General features: G+C 36.2%; 3 protein-coding genes across 6 annotated transcripts; 1 reads left to right on the top strand and 2 right to left on the bottom strand.

Annotated features, from left to right (window-relative positions):
- Window positions 1–3,819: 3,819 nt before the first annotated feature.
- LOC140803773 (dehydration-responsive element-binding protein 2F) lies at window positions 3,820–5,050 on the top strand. Its single transcript, XM_073159654.1, has one exon. The coding sequence runs from the start codon at window positions 3,986–3,988 to the stop codon at window positions 4,823–4,825; it is 840 nt and encodes a 279-aa protein (XP_073015755.1). The 5' UTR covers window positions 3,820–3,985; the 3' UTR covers window positions 4,826–5,050.
- A 201-nt stretch (window positions 5,051–5,251) lies between these two features.
- LOC140842823 (uncharacterized) lies at window positions 5,252–12,709 on the bottom strand. 4 transcript variants are annotated; one of them, XM_073210996.1, is made up of 15 exons: window positions 12,520–12,709; window positions 12,125–12,229; window positions 11,954–12,022; window positions 11,486–11,575; window positions 11,286–11,357; window positions 10,460–10,624; window positions 9,384–9,571; window positions 9,018–9,093; window positions 8,486–8,539; window positions 7,499–7,756; window positions 6,658–6,864; window positions 6,420–6,523; window positions 5,983–6,130; window positions 5,778–5,912; window positions 5,252–5,681 (listed from the first exon to the last, which is right to left on the bottom strand). In XM_073210996.1, the coding sequence occupies exons 1-15, from the start codon at window positions 12,619–12,621 to the stop codon at window positions 5,505–5,507; spliced, it is 1,950 nt and encodes a 649-aa protein (XP_073067097.1). In that variant the 5' UTR covers window positions 12,622–12,709; the 3' UTR covers window positions 5,252–5,504. The 4 variants fall into 4 exon arrangements, with proteins under 4 accessions (XP_073067097.1, XP_073067095.1, XP_073067096.1 ...); XM_073210994.1 differs by having other exon boundaries at window positions 11,274–11,357; window positions 12,520–12,708; XM_073210995.1 differs by having other exon boundaries at window positions 9,018–9,090; window positions 11,274–11,357; window positions 12,520–12,705.
- Window positions 12,710–14,087: 1,378 nt separating this feature from the next.
- On the bottom strand, window positions 14,088–17,582 carry LOC140842822 (adenylosuccinate synthetase 2, chloroplastic). Its single transcript, XM_073210993.1, has 4 exons — window positions 17,128–17,582; window positions 15,604–16,296; window positions 14,884–15,195; window positions 14,088–14,454 (listed from the first exon to the last, which is right to left on the bottom strand). Exons 1-4 carry the CDS (start codon window positions 17,461–17,463, stop codon window positions 14,284–14,286), a joined length of 1,512 nt encoding a protein of 503 aa, XP_073067094.1. The 5' UTR covers window positions 17,464–17,582; the 3' UTR covers window positions 14,088–14,283.

Below are 17,582 nucleotides of genomic sequence, written 5' to 3'. Positions count from 1 at the left end.
TATTATTCTTCATAAAATGAGATACCTATTTATAAAAATTCTTTGGAAATAATCAAAAAATAAATACATCATTAAATACATCGTTACACACTGATTTTCAATATTTACAACTCTTATTTTTAACATTCAATAATTTCAACTCTTATTTTCAACACCTTTCAAATACAAATCTAAACCTAAAACCCTATTTTTTAAAAAGAAAAAGAAATTCAATTGTAAGATTTTCAATTTGTTGCTAAACCCCATCCAAAAAAAAAGTTCAAGAAGAAGTCATGAAAAATAAAAAATAAAAAGAAACTTCGAAGAGGTCCCAAGTTAATACATATGTATATATGTAAATATCAAAAGTTATTATTGCAGTCAATTTTATAAGATAAATTAATATTATTTTTTATATTAAAAATATTATATTTCACTGTCAATATCATTTTTTGTTATTTGTGTTGAGAAAAAATAATATGTAAAATATATTAATTGAATTAAAAATATTAATTTTTATGTCATACTAAATTAGTCATATTTAAATAGAATCAACCTCTAAGTAGATGTGTAAGGCCCGAGAAATTTATCCGGATTAATCTGAAAAGATTTGGCAATAATTATTATAATCTGAAATGAATTATTTATTAATTGAGATGATTATAGACGGAACAGATTAGACCGGAAAAGACGGAAGAAAACACGAAATATGTGCGAGGACAGAACACCTCGCGCATATGCGCGCCAAGGGCAGAAGACCTCGCGCATATGCGCGAGACGTGTGCGCGCATATGCGCGAGATGTCCAGTAGCTAAACATGATGTCCAGAGAAGTGGGCGCATATGCGCCGATTGAGGCGCGCATATGCGCGAAAGGTAAAATGCCAAGACAGTAGGTCTCGCGCATATCAGATTTGTGTTATCATTGAGATTATGAGTTATACCGGTATTGATTATGAATTCTGGTATTATATCTGTGATGTTCAGATTGACGGGGTTATTCAGATTGTATTGTTATGTCGTCGAAACATCAGTAAATTGATATTGATCAGATTCAGTATTAATTGAGATTGTATTATTATGTCGTTGACAGTGATCAGATTTTGTATTGATTTGAGTATTGATCATAACAGATTCTGAACTGAGATATATACTGATATTGTATTTATGTGATTGTCATTACCAGACTGGGTATGGACAGATTGGAATACAAGACCTCGTCTTCGTCAGATCAAGAAGATAAAGGTATAAATAAATGTTGATTCGGGATTGCACAACTCGAGTTAGGTTTGACTTGAGTTTCCCTAAATCACATACTTTATTTTATTGCATTGATATTTGCAGATTATCAGATTGATATGTTTAGTCTATTGAATGATAGCAGAGCCAGAGTTTGAATCTAGGGAAGAACAGCCTAGCTAGGGCAGAAACGCCAAGTCTTGGACAGAACTGCTAAGACCCTAGACTTGTGGTATATCGATGAGCTTAGATGTAGATCGACTTCTATTGTAGACACTCGATATAGCATGCCCAAGTCTAAGTCTTTGTCAGAACTGCTCAGACCCTAGACTTACGGTGTATCGATGAGCTTAAATGTAGATCGGCATCTATTGTAGACACTCGATACAGCATACCAAAAGTCTAATTTAGATCGGGATCCCTAGATTAGAATGAAAGATGAGTCGAGTCTTAGATATTGAGACTAGAGTTTGATTTACAGATCCGTATTTAATGTATGTTTCGTAGATTACGATTCATGTTTTATTTATAGACCGGTATTGATACATGTTGTTTGATTATGCTACATGTGATAAGATATAATTCATGCTTTTATGTTAATTCAGTTAACTGCATGTATGCATTGTTTATACTGGGATATTTATATCTCACCGGAGTTATCCGGCTGTTGTCTTGTTTGTATGTGTGCATGACAACAGGTGGGACAGGATCAGGGTCGAGAAGATGATGAGAGATCGAGATTAGAGTGGTGATTCCGGACTTGGATATAGATAGGTTTTATTACTTGATTATAGTAGTTTAACCTTAGTTGAACTAGATGCATGTTGTACAAGATTTGTATTATTATACTGATTGGTATAATAGCATGATTTCATTACCTTCCGCACTTGCAATTTAAAAAGAAAAATTTTTAGACCCTATTTATCTTAATTGATAATTAAATCTAAAAAAATGATTAAGAAAAATGATTAGCGTCCAGGTCCCCACAAGATGCATTCAACATTAAATATCTTTTACCATTATAAAGTAAGTTAGTAAATAAAAAACATTTTAATATTTTTAAGTGATTTTCCATTTGTTACTCTTTAAATTACAAGTGGAATGAAGTTAAACTTCTATTTACATTATAAGATAAAATGAAAATTCTTTCTGTCAAATAAAAACCATAACTTATTTTCACAAAAGTCGTGAGAATGTATCGTGTATACGTATAAATATACGTGTGCGTAATCACTAGTTAAAGGTATATTTATCCCAATACATCATTATTCACTCACTTATAAAATATTTTCAGCAGGTCTCTTGTGAGACGGTCTCACGAATCTTTATCCATGAGACGGGTCAACCTTACCGATATTCACAATAAAAAGTAATACTCTTAGCATAAAAATAATATTTTTTCATGATTGACCCAAATAAGATATCTGTCTCACGAATACGACATGTGAGACCGTCTCACACAAGTTTTTGCCAAATAGAGTGAGTCTCATATGAGACCATCTCACGGATCATAATGTGAGACGGGTCAACCCTATCCATATTCACAATAAAAAGTAATACTCTTAGCATAAAAAATAATATTTTTTCATGGGTGACCCAAATAAGAGATCTGTCTCACAAATACGACCCGTAAGACCGTCTCACACAAATTTTTGCCTTTTCCGAAATGGCAAAATTCCATTAAAATCATCAACAATTTTTTTTATTTTTTATTTTTAAAAAAATCTAAAATTTATACACAAGAATATACAAGTCAATCAACGTAGTGTGGTGAGGGTAAGATAAAGGTGAACATGAATGGAGGCCGTGAAATTGATGAGTAAAAACATGTGAATTACACAGACAAAATGACTCGTGAACTATAAAAATTTTTGTGAGGTGCATTTGTATGTAACACACACTAAACTCACATTTGACTCATTCCAATGTGGCCAACTTGTAGGGGATCCGAGGAACCAACGATTCACTACAAAAAAAAAAAAAAAAAAAAAAAATCAATTCAAATTTCAAGAACAATATACATAAAAATTAATTAATACAATAAAATAAAATACATTAGATTGTCATATTTGAACGTGATTCTTTGCATCCCTAATGTAAAAACCCAAAACTTGTTCTTTTATTTTCGGAAAGAAGGTGTGGAGTAATGTTATTAAACTAAAATATACTCTTTCTAAAAGATAGTTAAGAGCTTTGGATCACCGTGCATTCATATTTCTCACGTGCTTGCATGGCTGCATTCCTATTTCCCACATTAACCCACGAAGAGACGGGTTGAGATATTTCCATTCGGGCTCGAATTCGACATGGACACGACGACACACCATGCTTTTGACATATGCATTGGCTTTGTAGATAAAAGATTCAGGGATGAACTGGTACCAAAACTCACCCGAAGGATGCCTGTGTGACCTGCCTACGTTGTTCGGCTACATTGTAATGACATATTCAACACAGAGTATTTAAACTTTTCTTATCCTATCTTTTTAATTAAAAAATATTAAAAATCAGATTTTATTTTTTATTCTAGAACAAAATATTTACTCTCACTAGAGTAAAAATTGCTAGTAATAGTAGCAGTAACCAGCAACACAACGGTCACAGAGGGGCTTCAAATATTTATCCAAACGTGAACACATTTAAAACAAAATACGCTCGCGGACTATACATACATATCCCGCGCCATCCCCACTCCCATCTTTAATCAGTGCCTAAATCTTTCACTTTCCTAACTCAACTCTCCTCACCAAACATATTTTTTTTTCCCAATGGAAAACTGCCGAAAATCTCCTCTCAAACCATGGAAGAAAGGCCCAGCAAGAGGCAAAGGCGGACCACAGAATGCCACTTGCGAGTATCGTGGTGTTCGGCAAAGGACCTGGGGGAAATGGGTGGCGGAGATCAGAGAACCCAAAAAGAGAACAAGACTCTGGCTCGGCTCTTTTCCAACGGCAGAAGAGGCGGCTATGGCCTATGATGAAGCTGCAAGAAGACTATACGGACCAGAGGCTTACCTTAATCTGCCTCATTTGAGGTCGAATTTCAATCCTTTGAACAAATCACAGAAGTTCAAGTGGATGCCTTCGGGAAACTTCAGCTCCATGTTTCCTAGTACCGGGCTGCTGAATTTGAATGCACAACCTAGCGTGCATGTCATTCATCAACGGCTACAAGAACTCAAAAAAACGGGGGTTCTTGGTAAGGCAGGTTCATCATTGACTGACCCTAAAAATGGCAAGCAGCATGTGATGAATCTTCATCATCAGACCCCAGCAGAGGACCGTGAAGTTGATGAAAAAGACAATGATAAGAAACTAATCGAATTTGAGAAGCCTCAAATTGATCTCAACGAGTTTCTTGAACAAATGGGAGTATTCAAAAGAGATGATCAGCCATGCCGAAGTAAAGAGTCCAGTAGTTTTGTCGAGCTAGAATCGTCACACGAAAAAAATGATGGATTCACTACATTTGTAGATAAAACATTTAACTGGGATACATTGGGTGATATAGCTGGAGCTGAGATTCATCTAGGAGAAGAGTCCAGTACCTTCCATGCACCGGATAGTAGTGAAGGGCTGTTTTTCCCTCCATCTATCTGGAATTTCTAGAGAGTTAGAAAAGAAAATCTCAAGTTGTGAGCACAAAGTCAATACCATAGAAATGTACCTCATACTAGTACTGGCCATCTATAAAAACCGCGATTTTTGTTTTTGATTAGACCACAAATGAATAAGACAGGGCCAGGTTCCAATAGGAACAGAAGACAACCATACAGTTGGCATGTTGGTTTACCAGTGGACATTGCAATGTCTCTGCATTCATTTGGTTTAGGCATACGCATTCAAGAAAAAAATTGATTTTTTTTATCTAAGTTGAATTAGAAGGAAAAGGATGTTTTTAAAATACCACACACACACACACACGGGTGAAAATATGAAGGGATGCATTACGTACGAACACAATCGATGATCCCGGGGCAGAAACTGAGGAAAATGGGTCGATTAAAATAAATGGACATTAAATCAATCTCTTAGAAAAAATGAAAACACAAAGTAATTAACATGTGTAATATAATGAGAAAAAATTGTCCATAGAAAATTAAAATAAGAAAATACATGACTAAAGCTATTTTCTTTTCAGATGAAATAAAATGTTATCTTCAATCAAGAAATATTACACAACTGAATCGAAAACATGAGGTGATTCAAATTATATATTCTCCACACAGCAATCTGCCAAAGGATGATTCTTCATGTCTGCAGAGAGCCTCTAGCATGGATATCTTATTTAAGCATTTCCATACTCTGAGGCACTTAAGTATTCTCCATGTTCCTCAAAGTATTCAACCAAACGTTTCAAAAATTTATCACCGATAACAGTCTCAGTGTCACATATGATGCAACATTGTCTCCTTGCTCGTGTCACAGCAACATTCATTCTCCTACGGTCGCTTAAAAAGCCAACCTGACCACAAATCACGTATATCATCAGAATGTTTTTATCAAAAGAGTTCCACAATCTATACAGGAAGGTATCATTTGGTGATAGTAATTAGCACACCTCCTTCTTTGAGTTTGACCGGACCATTGAAATTATAATTGCTTCTTTCTCACGCCCTTGGAAACCATCTACGGTAGACACTTCCATATCTTTTAGCTTGTTTTCATTGCCTCTTAACATTTTCAGTAAGACAACCTGAAACAGCAGTTTCAGTAGACTATGGTAAACCTGATTTCATTTATTATCTTCGCATATAAAACTATACCTGTGCTGCATACGGGGTGATAATTCCAACATCTGCAGCTTGGACTCCACTGTCCACGAGTCTTCTAGCATGTGCTATAGCCACTGCTGCTTCACCCTCATTCAGGGTGCTGCTATCTTCTTCATCTTTCTTCTCTTCCATGTCACAGCTGTGAATGAATCTTTATATTAAAACAAGACAACCAGGCTTGTCAAGGGCCCCAAAACAAAAGGGAAGCATGCATAAGAAAGAGTCATGATCTACTCATAAACACCAGTAGGACAAGTAGGGCCATTAGTCATGTACACGCTTAGTTGCAGGACAAGTAGGGCCGTTAGTCATGTACACGCTTAGTTGCAGGACAAGTAGGGCCATTAGTCATGTACACGCTTAGTTGCATGACAAGTGAAATATCAATGGCATACCCAGCAATGTCTATTAAAATATCAATGGCATACCCAGCAATGTCTATTAGAAGAAGTGTTGGTTCAGTTGAAGACGACTTCTTCACATCCTCAAGTTCATATAAAGTATGAGCCGCAACGCTTGGATGGGCTTTGATCTGTTATTGAGAAGAATTAAGAGAATGGCAAACAGAACATCTGCAGAGCTTAATAACATCTTATGTTATATATATCGGCTCTAAACTGAGGTTTCCGGATGAAAGAAAAACAAGATGTACATAAATCTGAGCACCTTGCTGCTATATAGCTCCTCAGATGACCAATTCATGATAAGTTCATGCATTCGGTACTGAACGGTGAGCATAGACATGACATCATCTCCATACAAGTCTGCAAGACGTTCAAAAAGGGTTCGCCCCAGACCTTTCTTCTCGGCTACAACACTCTGAATAGTTGGAGGAAGCTGAAGGTGGTCACCTGCTAGTATACACCTTGGACCCTAAACATACATATATTAGTACTGGATCAGCATAAAACCGTGTTTGGATGACAATAGTAAGGCCAAAACTTTTAATAAAGTTCATAGCCTTTTTCGTAACACCCTCCACTCAAATGTTGACAATCATATAAGAATGAGAAAACGGTGATTTGCCTCCTGAAAATGTTTTACCAGACATTTTCATGGCAACTTAAAATTATCTCGCCTATGGCAACTTAAAAATTATCTCGCCTATCTGTGATTGCTAAACTCCCATTGACCACAAGTTCACATGCTGTTACCAAGGTTTTCGCAAAAATAATTTTATATTAAGTAATTTAAAAAATAGTTCTTGACAAAGTAACCACTGTATCTCCTTAAGTTATAGTCAACAAGAAATTGTGAGGGACTTCAAACAGATACTTCTTTATAAACTTCCATTTCATCCCACCCCACAACCAGGATACCCCGAAAAAAGAAAAAACCAGAAATAATTTTTTTCACACATGGAATAAATATGAACTATGGTTTCATTTAATTTTTGCCTGCAAATAATCTGTTTCAACAAGATACACAATGATTGAACTGAATACCAATTTCCAGAGAGAATGACGTCGTCTGCGGTAAAGTTTAGCACAAATGATTCTAGTTTTACCTTCAAAAGAGCAATCCAGCAAGCTATTTCTAGCGCCTGAGCAGCTTCATCGATAATAACCAAATCAAATGAAAAGCCTTCCAATTTTTTAGACAGTGCACCAGTTAAAGTTGTTAATACTACATCAGCATTCTTGATCACATCTGTCACTGCCAGCTGCTGCCTTTTGCGTTCTTCTTTGGAAAGACTCTTAAGCTCCTTTCTAATCTCCCGCTTAGTGTTTTTGTCTTTGGCTTTTAACAGTCTGCCATTCAAAAGCTGCAGAAATTCAGTATAAGATTAAAAAACCATCAAACTGTGCCTGATGATGCTCAGGATTCATAGATACATATATAACCAAACTTGTGAAATAGGAGTTCTTGCATGTAAATAGGAAAGATAACCTCGATGATCAAATTCAAAGATCAAAATTTCATGATAGTAATTATGGGTAACAAATCAACCCAAGTGTTCAAACAATACTTTACTAGGACTATCAGACTGTTCAAACGGGAAACCAGAGTTCTTGCACGTAAATGGGAAAGATAACCCTGAAGATGAAAAAGGTGAAGATCAAAGTTTCATGATCCCAATTATGGGTGACAAAAACAACCCAAGAGTTCAAACAATAACTCTACCAGCCCTATCAGACAGTTCAAATGGACACGTGCAAATCACATCTGGAGGGAAGATTTTGGGTCTCTGACTTTTGGTGGATCAATATTCATCTCTATCATCCCAGTTCCCACCAGAACCATCTCATGCCCAACCATTAAACATCGAAAATGTCTATATGACCAAAACATAGCTCCCAACATGTTTTGTCTACTGTAGCCATAAAGTATGACGCAAACAACTTATACAAGACTATATTTCGGTAAGGAAAATAACAGGTCAAGTAAAGGCTATGTTTCAAAACAAGAAGGTGCTAGAATAATTTCTATTACATACCTTCATTTCCTTGTGGATGTTTTAAAACAAGGTGATTGAATATTTTTTATTGCATACCTTCATTTCCTTGCGGATGTCATTAGCTAGGGCACTATTATCCCCACGCAGTACCTGTCGAACATCAAGAAAACAGTAACACTACCAGTTAAACAAAATTGTATCACAAAAAGCAATAATCAACAATGTCCACTCATGTAGCACAAACAAATGCCAAACCAAATGACTTAGTTGTCTCGTGTAAAACAAGCATGTATCTTGAAAAGTAGATACTATGTGACGTGAGGCATAGAGGACAAGAACAACGAAGTGTGGACACCTTAGGAAAATGAGGGAAGAGAGTAATTATTAGGATTAGATATAAAAGATCAGCTAAACTTTTCAAAAAGTGTTAAAAGATGAAAGGAAAGAAAGCAGATAAAAGGAGTGAAGGAGCAAAAGGAACTTGGAGACAAGTGGAACAAGTACAAATGGTAGAATCAAATAAGGCATCAATATATCGGACAAGATTGTTACCACAAGCAGAATTCGCACATCCATAAAATGACATTCTAAAATTCTTATTTGACCATATAGCAGTAAAGAGCATCACCTGTGCATCCAAAGCACTTTCCAATACTTGAGGAAGCAAGCGTGCTGGATGCCCTACCCTTACCAACTTTACTCTGCTACAGCCCAAAACAAAAGGTGAGTTTGACAAGTTGTAAATTATGTGGCATAAAATTTGTAAACTCAAGCGAGGTGGATGCATTTATAATTTTCAAAGGGGAGGTTTCCTGAATTCGAATCCATGGGATGAAAATGTAATTTGCACAACCCCAAATGGAAGCTAGGAAAAAGAGAAGTCAAGCGTAGGATGGAATTATCGCAGTGGCAAAAAAATTGAAAAATCTCGTATGGTTCTTTCGCCAGAGAATATTTGCTGGGAATAAAACTAGAATTTAAAAAAGTAACTTACCTATGAGGTACAAGTCTCTCCACAATGTTATCAACTGCAATATTGGAAGCAGCACAAGCAAGAATCTTTGAACCCCGCTTTACTTCTTGTAAGATAATCTCGACTACAGTAGTGGTTTTCCCAGTTCCAGGGGGTCCATGCAACAAAAAAAGGTCCTTGGAAGACAGAGCCTTTGAGATAGCATCTTTCTTAAGGAAATGAAAAGGGAAAGAAGGTAATCTGATTTAGCTAGTAATATAGTTCAGACAGGAAAGACGTTAATGAGAAAATAGTTACCCTATGTTCGTTATTAAAGATAACCTTTTACGTACATGTTACCAAAAAAAAGGATACCAAGTGAACTAATATTATCAGCCCATATATCAGTCAAATATTCCAAAGACAATTACTCACCATGTAGCAGATATTAGAAATAAAAACTTGAATAGAATGAGATCATGATCACACAAGAATATTTACCAGACAGTATTTTCTCCCTCAAAATTAGGAAAAATAAGAGCAGGATTGGAAGTAAACCAATAAGTTATGGGGCGACCCCAATGTGCCAGCTATGAGCCTATGACGTTATAAATCTCCCACTAATGAAAGTTGAAAGGTTCAAAACTATATTTGGTTTTTCCTTGTGTCTACTATTCTTTGAAGTCTTTGGGGAGATGGTTTTTTTTAGATAGTCTTTGGATAATGCCGTCTGAATATTTATGTGATTGATAATAATCGATATTGTATAGTGATTGTGTTATGTTTGTTGCAAAAGATAGAGAAGAAAAAAAGAATAACAAAAGATTGGAAACAAGAAATTTTATGTAGTTTCAAAAGGTGAAAAAATTCAGAGATAACAGTGAGAAAATGAAAGTTCATAAAAACATCTCAAGATGAAACAATCAATCAATTTTAGAACCAAGCACAGCCCACCTTATTCTCCTGCAACTGTAATATTTCTGACATGATTATATACATATAGGATGGCAGAAGCTATACATTTTATGCGATCAATGTTAGGTAGCACACTTTAGATCAATCGTGATACAAGCTGTGGGCTATCAAATACATCATGTAAGATAGTTTTGGGACAAGACCTGTGAGGAATCAAGATTAGAATTCAGGAGAGTGAACTTGATATCCTTCTTGGATACTGTTGGCGGTCTCTCACCAAATAAGACAGGAACCAGATCAGCGGCAGGACCCTTCTGCACACCTTTACTTAGTTGAATCAACGTGTCCTTCATCCGTCGATATGTCACCTACAAATGAATTACAGAATTCTAAAAAATAATTAAGTTCAAGTCAGATAAAAACTTAATTCAACTAAACTCAAAACTTGTAAACTCGTTAGGAAACATTAAATAAATCTAAAAGCATACATTCCTCCAATCTTAAAAGAAGAAAGACTTTTTCAAATTCTTATTGAAGTTGTAGAGGCTACAACAATTTGTCTACTGTTTTAACCTATTTCGGTAGACATTGTGCCCATAATTTTTCCTTCAAAAAGGAAATCGTTTAATCTTGAAAATTGAAACACTCTGGATTAAACTACAAGTTAAAAGTCATGAGGTCGCCGGCAGATTTATGAGTAACTTTGATCGAGTGCAGCCGAGTAATTTAGCAAAGGGAGTCGATCAAGTCTTGAATCAAGATTCGAATATCCTCCAATCCATTAAATTTTTGGGGTAGCAGATATTTTATATTTTACAAGAGGCAGAGGTTTGATACTGGAAAATGAGAGTTATCTGTGTATGATCTGGCTCATTCTCATATTGGAAACTTATTAACACCAATTGATAATTGACTTTCTTAGGTAAAAGGTGGGAATTTCAATTAAAATGCTTTACGGTAATGCATCCTATAATTCATCGTGTAACCAGATCATTATCAATGAAATGGGTGACATACCTCGTTTGCCACCTTTTCAAGGCGCAAGGGAATATTTAAACCCTCTTCCGGGATGTCATCAAAAGCAACTGTAATCGATGAATCCTGCTCCATATGAAAATTTATTTTATTATTTTACACTTAAAAAAATTTACGTAAAATGTGTAGCATGATGTTAATTTCCAAAACTTAGAAGTAAAATAAATGCCTTGCTTTGGAGAAAACAGATGTACCTTTATTCTGTAAACAACACCCTGCCCAAGTGGAGGGGACCCCAAATCAGCCTTGTTTGGTTTCAAAACCACAACATCATGATTTCCAAACTGGGAAGCATTAAGAATTGTTGAGGAAAGAAAACAAAACAAATGCAATGGAGAAAATTTTCATAGTCCAAACATGGAAAACTTGGATAATTTGAAGAATACAAAAGAGGTAGAAAAGAAGGAAAAAAAAAGAAAAAGAAATCATCGTACTACTTCAAAAACAAATATATTGCAGATTGTCTACTATAACAATCATGTCATAAGGCACATAATAACTAGTTCAAAGCACCAGGGAACCTCCAAATGAAGCAATAAAAGGTAATCGACAAAATACAGAATACAGAGTACTATGTGCTTTTTCTCCTTTTTGCTGAACACTGGCGCATGCTTCAAAGAGTACCATGCTTTGTAGGTAACTGTATTATATCCACTTAATACCTTGTGAGGAGGTAGTACATCTCCCTTATTAGAGTGGAATTCCATAAGTGATTTTCCCATTAACCCTGTCTACACAAATGCAGCACTTAGAAGCAGCTAAAGGACATTTAATCCAAATTACGACTAATATTACCAGCGCACACACATAAAATATAAAGTTAAGATAGTAACCTGAGCATCTACACACTTCAAATTCAGAATAGTGGACCCTTTCTTTTGAGCAATGTCCAAACTCCTCATCGCCCCCGAGTTCATTGAAACAGATATCTCAGCTTCCTAAGACAATCAGATATTACCCATTTAGTCACTCCTAACAATAGCCAGACCAAAAAAAAATTGCTTCTTTCACGAATCACATATTATCCGAATACCTCATTCATTATTTTCCTTTACATCCCGTAATTAGCATAAAAGGCTGAAGCTTGCAAATGAAACTAAGATAATACAAACCCAACCACAAAACCTCGAAATGATGCAAAAAATTGAAAGAAAATATTTAAACTTACTTTTTCGATCAAAATGCATACGAAGAGACATTGGAAACACATAAGAATTAGAACGCGTACTTTTTCCATGTCGATGAGAGGCGCCATGGTAGATACAAACTGTTCGAGCGTAATTTTGTCAGCCGAAGACTTGTTTCTCGAGTTCTTTCTTCCGTACTCCATGGCTTCACACTTCACTCTTCCAATGTGCTTCGCTGAGTTTCAGGGTATGTGGAAACAAGACTAGCAGCAGTATTTATGTGCAGACTTAAAATCGCGTTTCCTGCGAGAGCTGGCCTGTATTAATTGAAATCCTTTCTCGTGTTTGAAGAAAGATGCGATCTTCGTTCCATAAGGTATAAATGAAATCCTATTATTTTATTTGAAGATTTTTCTTTTCCCTGGTAATTTTCGGTTCGATCGACCCTATCTTTGTGAGCACTGTCCGCAGGAGTCGATCCAACGCTCGAATTTTTTCGAGTCAATTTTTTTTTTAGAGATGGTGCCGGATTACTCATGTGGAGTGATACAGACCGTTCATTGCCTGTACGAGCAGGGTGAAACAAACCGTAATTTTATCATATTTTTATTTTCCTTTTTTCCGTCTAACTTTTATAATTTATACCACTCTCTTTTTTAAGAAGGATTATCAATTAAATCATTTATAATAATTTATATATCAATTAATTCATTTATCAATAATTTGTAAGCTAAAATATATTTTACTCTATAATTATATATAATCATATTCGCTGTATCCGACACATTTTATGTATTATTTTCTTATTTTTAGATATGACATGAGTACAAATACATTTTTCTTTGGCAAAAACTTGTGTGAGACAGCTTAAAAGGTCATATTTTGTGAGACGGATCTCTTATTTGGGTCATGAAAAAGTATTATTTTTTATGCTAAAAATATTTTTTTTATTGTGAATATCGATAATGTTGACTCGTCTCACAGACCAAAATTCGTGAGACTCTCTCACAAGATACCTACTTTTTTTTTTCTTTCAGCAAGATACCACCGATAAACAATAGTTATTTATATATACTAACAATGCTAAGACGTGTGCAACATTATACACAAATGTTACGAATGACATAAATATAATATATTTATAATCTTAAAGTTTTTGCCACACTTTGTTTGATATTACAAAATCGAGAAATTAATTTCATTAATGAAAAGACGTGTTATTCATGTAATTAACCAAATAAATTGTATAATATCATGACGCAAAACGATTGTTCTAGGATGTGGAACTATTATAATAAGAAGATAAATTTAACATATTAAAGATATACATAAAATTCGGGAAAAATAATATAATCATTCATTCAATGGCCAGCCAACAATACTTTAGTTAATTTATCAAAAATGGGGAGAGACGAATCATCGTGACACAAATGTGTAATCTTTGAATACAAAATGTAGATTGTGATATCTTTGTCCCACATTTTAAAAACTAAAGATTTAAAATGAGTTTATAACGGACCACAATGGACTTCTATAGTAACTTGGGTTAATCATTTTCATAAAACGAGGACGAATACGAAGTAGTTGCTATAGGGATCTATTGTGCAGTCACGTAGACGCGGTCCCAGGCTCGAGACGTGGCATAGATAAACCGCTTAAAGATACTATAAATGCAAAAATCATTACACAAATTCCATTTCATGTCACCAAATTAAGTTACCTGTTTTCAATAAACGATAAAATTAAAAAAGCCATTCGGCAGGGCAGAGCAGAAATACCACCATCCTGAGAAAGGTTCATGTTCAGTCTTAAAGAAAAGAAGATTGATTTTCACCGAGATTTCAAAGAGCTGCCATACCGAATTCTCATTTGTATATAAGGGCATCGCGTCCCGGTCCAACACCAATGTAGTGGATAGGAACACCGATGAGTTCTTCTATCCGTTCGACATACTTACGAGCAGTCTCTGGAAGTTTGGAGTACTCTCTGACTGACGATATATCACATTGCCACCCGGGTAAGACTTCATATTCAACCTAAACAGTTGTAGAAATGTAAATAACTGGTATATCAAAAGAGGGAGGAGCTGAGATGATAATTTTCGCGGTGAAGAGAAATCCTTGAAGATTTAATTTCTCATATTCTACAGGTTATATTTACTTGCATTTGTGTTGCCACTGGAACGAGACGATGCATCCACTAGATTAGCTTCCTAAAGAGGTACTACTGAGGAAATGGAGATGGGAGATATAGGGAATTAGGGAACGTGGCTGATCCCAAATCTTAAATAAAATGAAAAGAAAATAGGCCGAAAATGTATAGTCCAATATAATAATGGATGTAGATATTTATAATACATTAACTGATTTAAATTTAAAATCTCACTCTTACACACTAAAGCCCAAAACGGGGATAAATTGTGGAGGAGGTTGAAATATGGGGTAAACAAATAAACTAAAATGAACCTGTATTTGCTCCAAGGTCCGGAGGTCAGAAGGAAATGATAGGACTTGAGTGCCATCTATCTGCTTGTACCTAACACCCAACTGAATTTCTGATAGATCCGACAATACATCAAGCTTGGTGAGGTTCAAAGAAGAGAATCCATTTATCTGACAGCAGTATTTCAGCGCAACTATGTCAAGCCAGCCACAACGACGAGGTCGGCCAGTTGTTGTGCCAAACTCCTGTCCAGCGAACCTAAGCAGATCACCACCTTTACCCAAGATTTCTGTTGGAAAAGGACCTGAGCCCACTCGTGTAGTGTATGCTTTGACCTACATAACGATTGAGAAAAATAAATGCCATTCACAATTGTACGATATGCAAATAGGATTTAGGATGATCCGATGCTATGAATATGAACATGTGTATGCGACAACTGAAACTCAATTTTCGGTTACACCTCTAGAGACTACTAGATATTCCTACAGGCTACAAGTTATCCTTGAATTTCAGGAAAATACGCGTAGGACTGAGTACTTGTCGGAGAACCAACCAAAACTATAATTAGCGGTAATGGTAAAATTCATTCCAATCATAGAACAAATTTCCATGCTATCTACATGAACAACCACACAAGACAATAGGGACAATCGTTGCTCCCAAACAAAAATATCAATCATTTTCAAATGGACGGTAGCTAAGAAATGCAATATGAGCAATATTGAAAAAAGCCCACTTACCACCCCTACAAGATCACCAACTACTCTAGGAGCAATACCAAGACCAGTGCAGATTCCTCCAGCAGAAGGACTAGAGGAAGTGACAAAGGGGTAAGTCCCAAAGTCAATATCCAACATGGTTGCCTGACCACCTTCAACCAAAATCTTTTGCTTCTGCAATATAGCATCATTCATGAAATACACTGTATCTGTGATGAAGGGCTCCAACCTGTCAGCATACTTCTTGTACTGCTCCACTTCTTCCCTGAGCATGTCAGGGCCATAGTTAAAACCTCGAAATCTCGATGCAGCATCGGTTAGTAAAAGGTCGAGCTTCTGAGGAAAAGTGTCCATATGCCTCAAGTCACTAACTCTTATACCATTCCGATTAGCCTTGCTTGAATAGCAAGGTCCAATTCCTCTCCTTGTAGTACCAATAAAGGATTTAGCAAGTTCAGCTTCTCTAAGCCCATCCACCTCTTGATGAAAATCAAATAACAAGTGAGCCCGATCAGATACCAAGATCCTTCCTTTGCAAGAGACTCCGTTAGATTCAAGACCATCGATTTCTTTGAATAATCCAGGCAGATGCACTACTACTCCATTACCGATTACACAAATAGTTCCCTCGTTAAGGATGCCGGAGGGGACAAGGTGAAGTGCAAATTTCTTGCCTTCTGAATTGTAAATAGTGTGCCCAGCATTAGCTCCACCCTGACATTGAATGGTGATGAAAGTTGAAGAACAAGCAAACCACAACAATGAAAACTGAGGCCTACTTTGGTACAGTTTGTATGCGATTTATTTTATGAGAATAGAAAAAAAAAATCCCCCTTAACTAACTACAGGTTTCTCACCTCCCCAGTACATAACAAAATCTTGTCGATCCAGACAGATTTTGTAGGAGGTAGAAAATGAAAAGGAAAGCAATATCATACAGCCAAGCGCAACATACAAAGTAATTGACACATTTCAAGTTGATAGTCATGCCTTCCATCTCTTTTCTCCCAAAGAAATCACTCAAAGATGGGGTGAAGAAAGCACGCATCCAGTATTAGAGTTAGCTATCAAGTTATTCAAGGGAAACACCTTGGCTGTATAACCTGTATCAACGTATTCTTCCCAACAACCATTTTAACAAATTCAAAAAATTAGGAGCTAAATGTTTCTAGAGTGGAACATTGTTGCCAAAACAATACTCTCCGAGGCAGAGATATGAAGGGAGAATATAAATCTTTTCTGCGTAAGTTTTCCAAAAAGATAAATTTCAATCGCCCAAGAAAGACCATTCCATCGGCATAAAATTATTCCTACACATTCATTTAAAGTTCCTGAGTAAGATTTCTCTGGAACTAGAATTCCATAATTTCCGGTGTTTCTACAGAAAACGTGGTTGAACAGCATGCATAAGCTACATAATTGTCCATTTTACATCATTATTTACCATTTTTATTGCAATTTAAATACGGTTTATAAAGAAGCACAAATCTAAAAAAATAATCTTTTCACTTTCATCCACTACAAGTCTATCAATAATATGCGTACCTGACAACGAGCAACAATATCGAAGTGTTTAGCCAAGATATCAACGAGCTTTCCTTTCCCTTCGTCTCCCCACTGACAGCCGAGCACGCCGGAGACCTGACTCAGTGATCCAATCCGACTCAGCGCAGAGTCTAACTCGCTGGTGCATTGTTCTATTACAGCTGATCCACTGTTCCCAGTGGAGCACACAATCGAAGAACCAATCGATTTGTGCTGCTTAAATGGAAGAGAAAGTTGCGGGAGGTGACCGCAGAATTTCACCGAGCTGGGCACGGATGGGGTGGAGTAGATGGAAAAGGAGGTGGAGTCCAGCATGATGGGTGAGGAGAGGTTCATGGCCGCGGCGACGGCGGCTGTATAATTGTGTGATTCCGCCGGTTAACAGTAGCAGAAGTGGAGTCAGAAGAAAATGAGATACCGAGGGTTGAGGGAATACTGAGATGAGAAGTCTAAGG

The sequence above is a fragment of the Primulina eburnea genome, chromosome 10 (assembly GCF_022965805.1).
Source record: "Primulina eburnea isolate SZY01 chromosome 10, ASM2296580v1, whole genome shotgun sequence".
NCBI classification, from domain to species: domain Eukaryota; kingdom Viridiplantae; phylum Streptophyta; class Magnoliopsida; order Lamiales; family Gesneriaceae; genus Primulina; species Primulina eburnea.
Note: the sequence above shows the minus strand (reverse complement) of the source record. Positions and strands in the feature narration are given on the sequence as shown.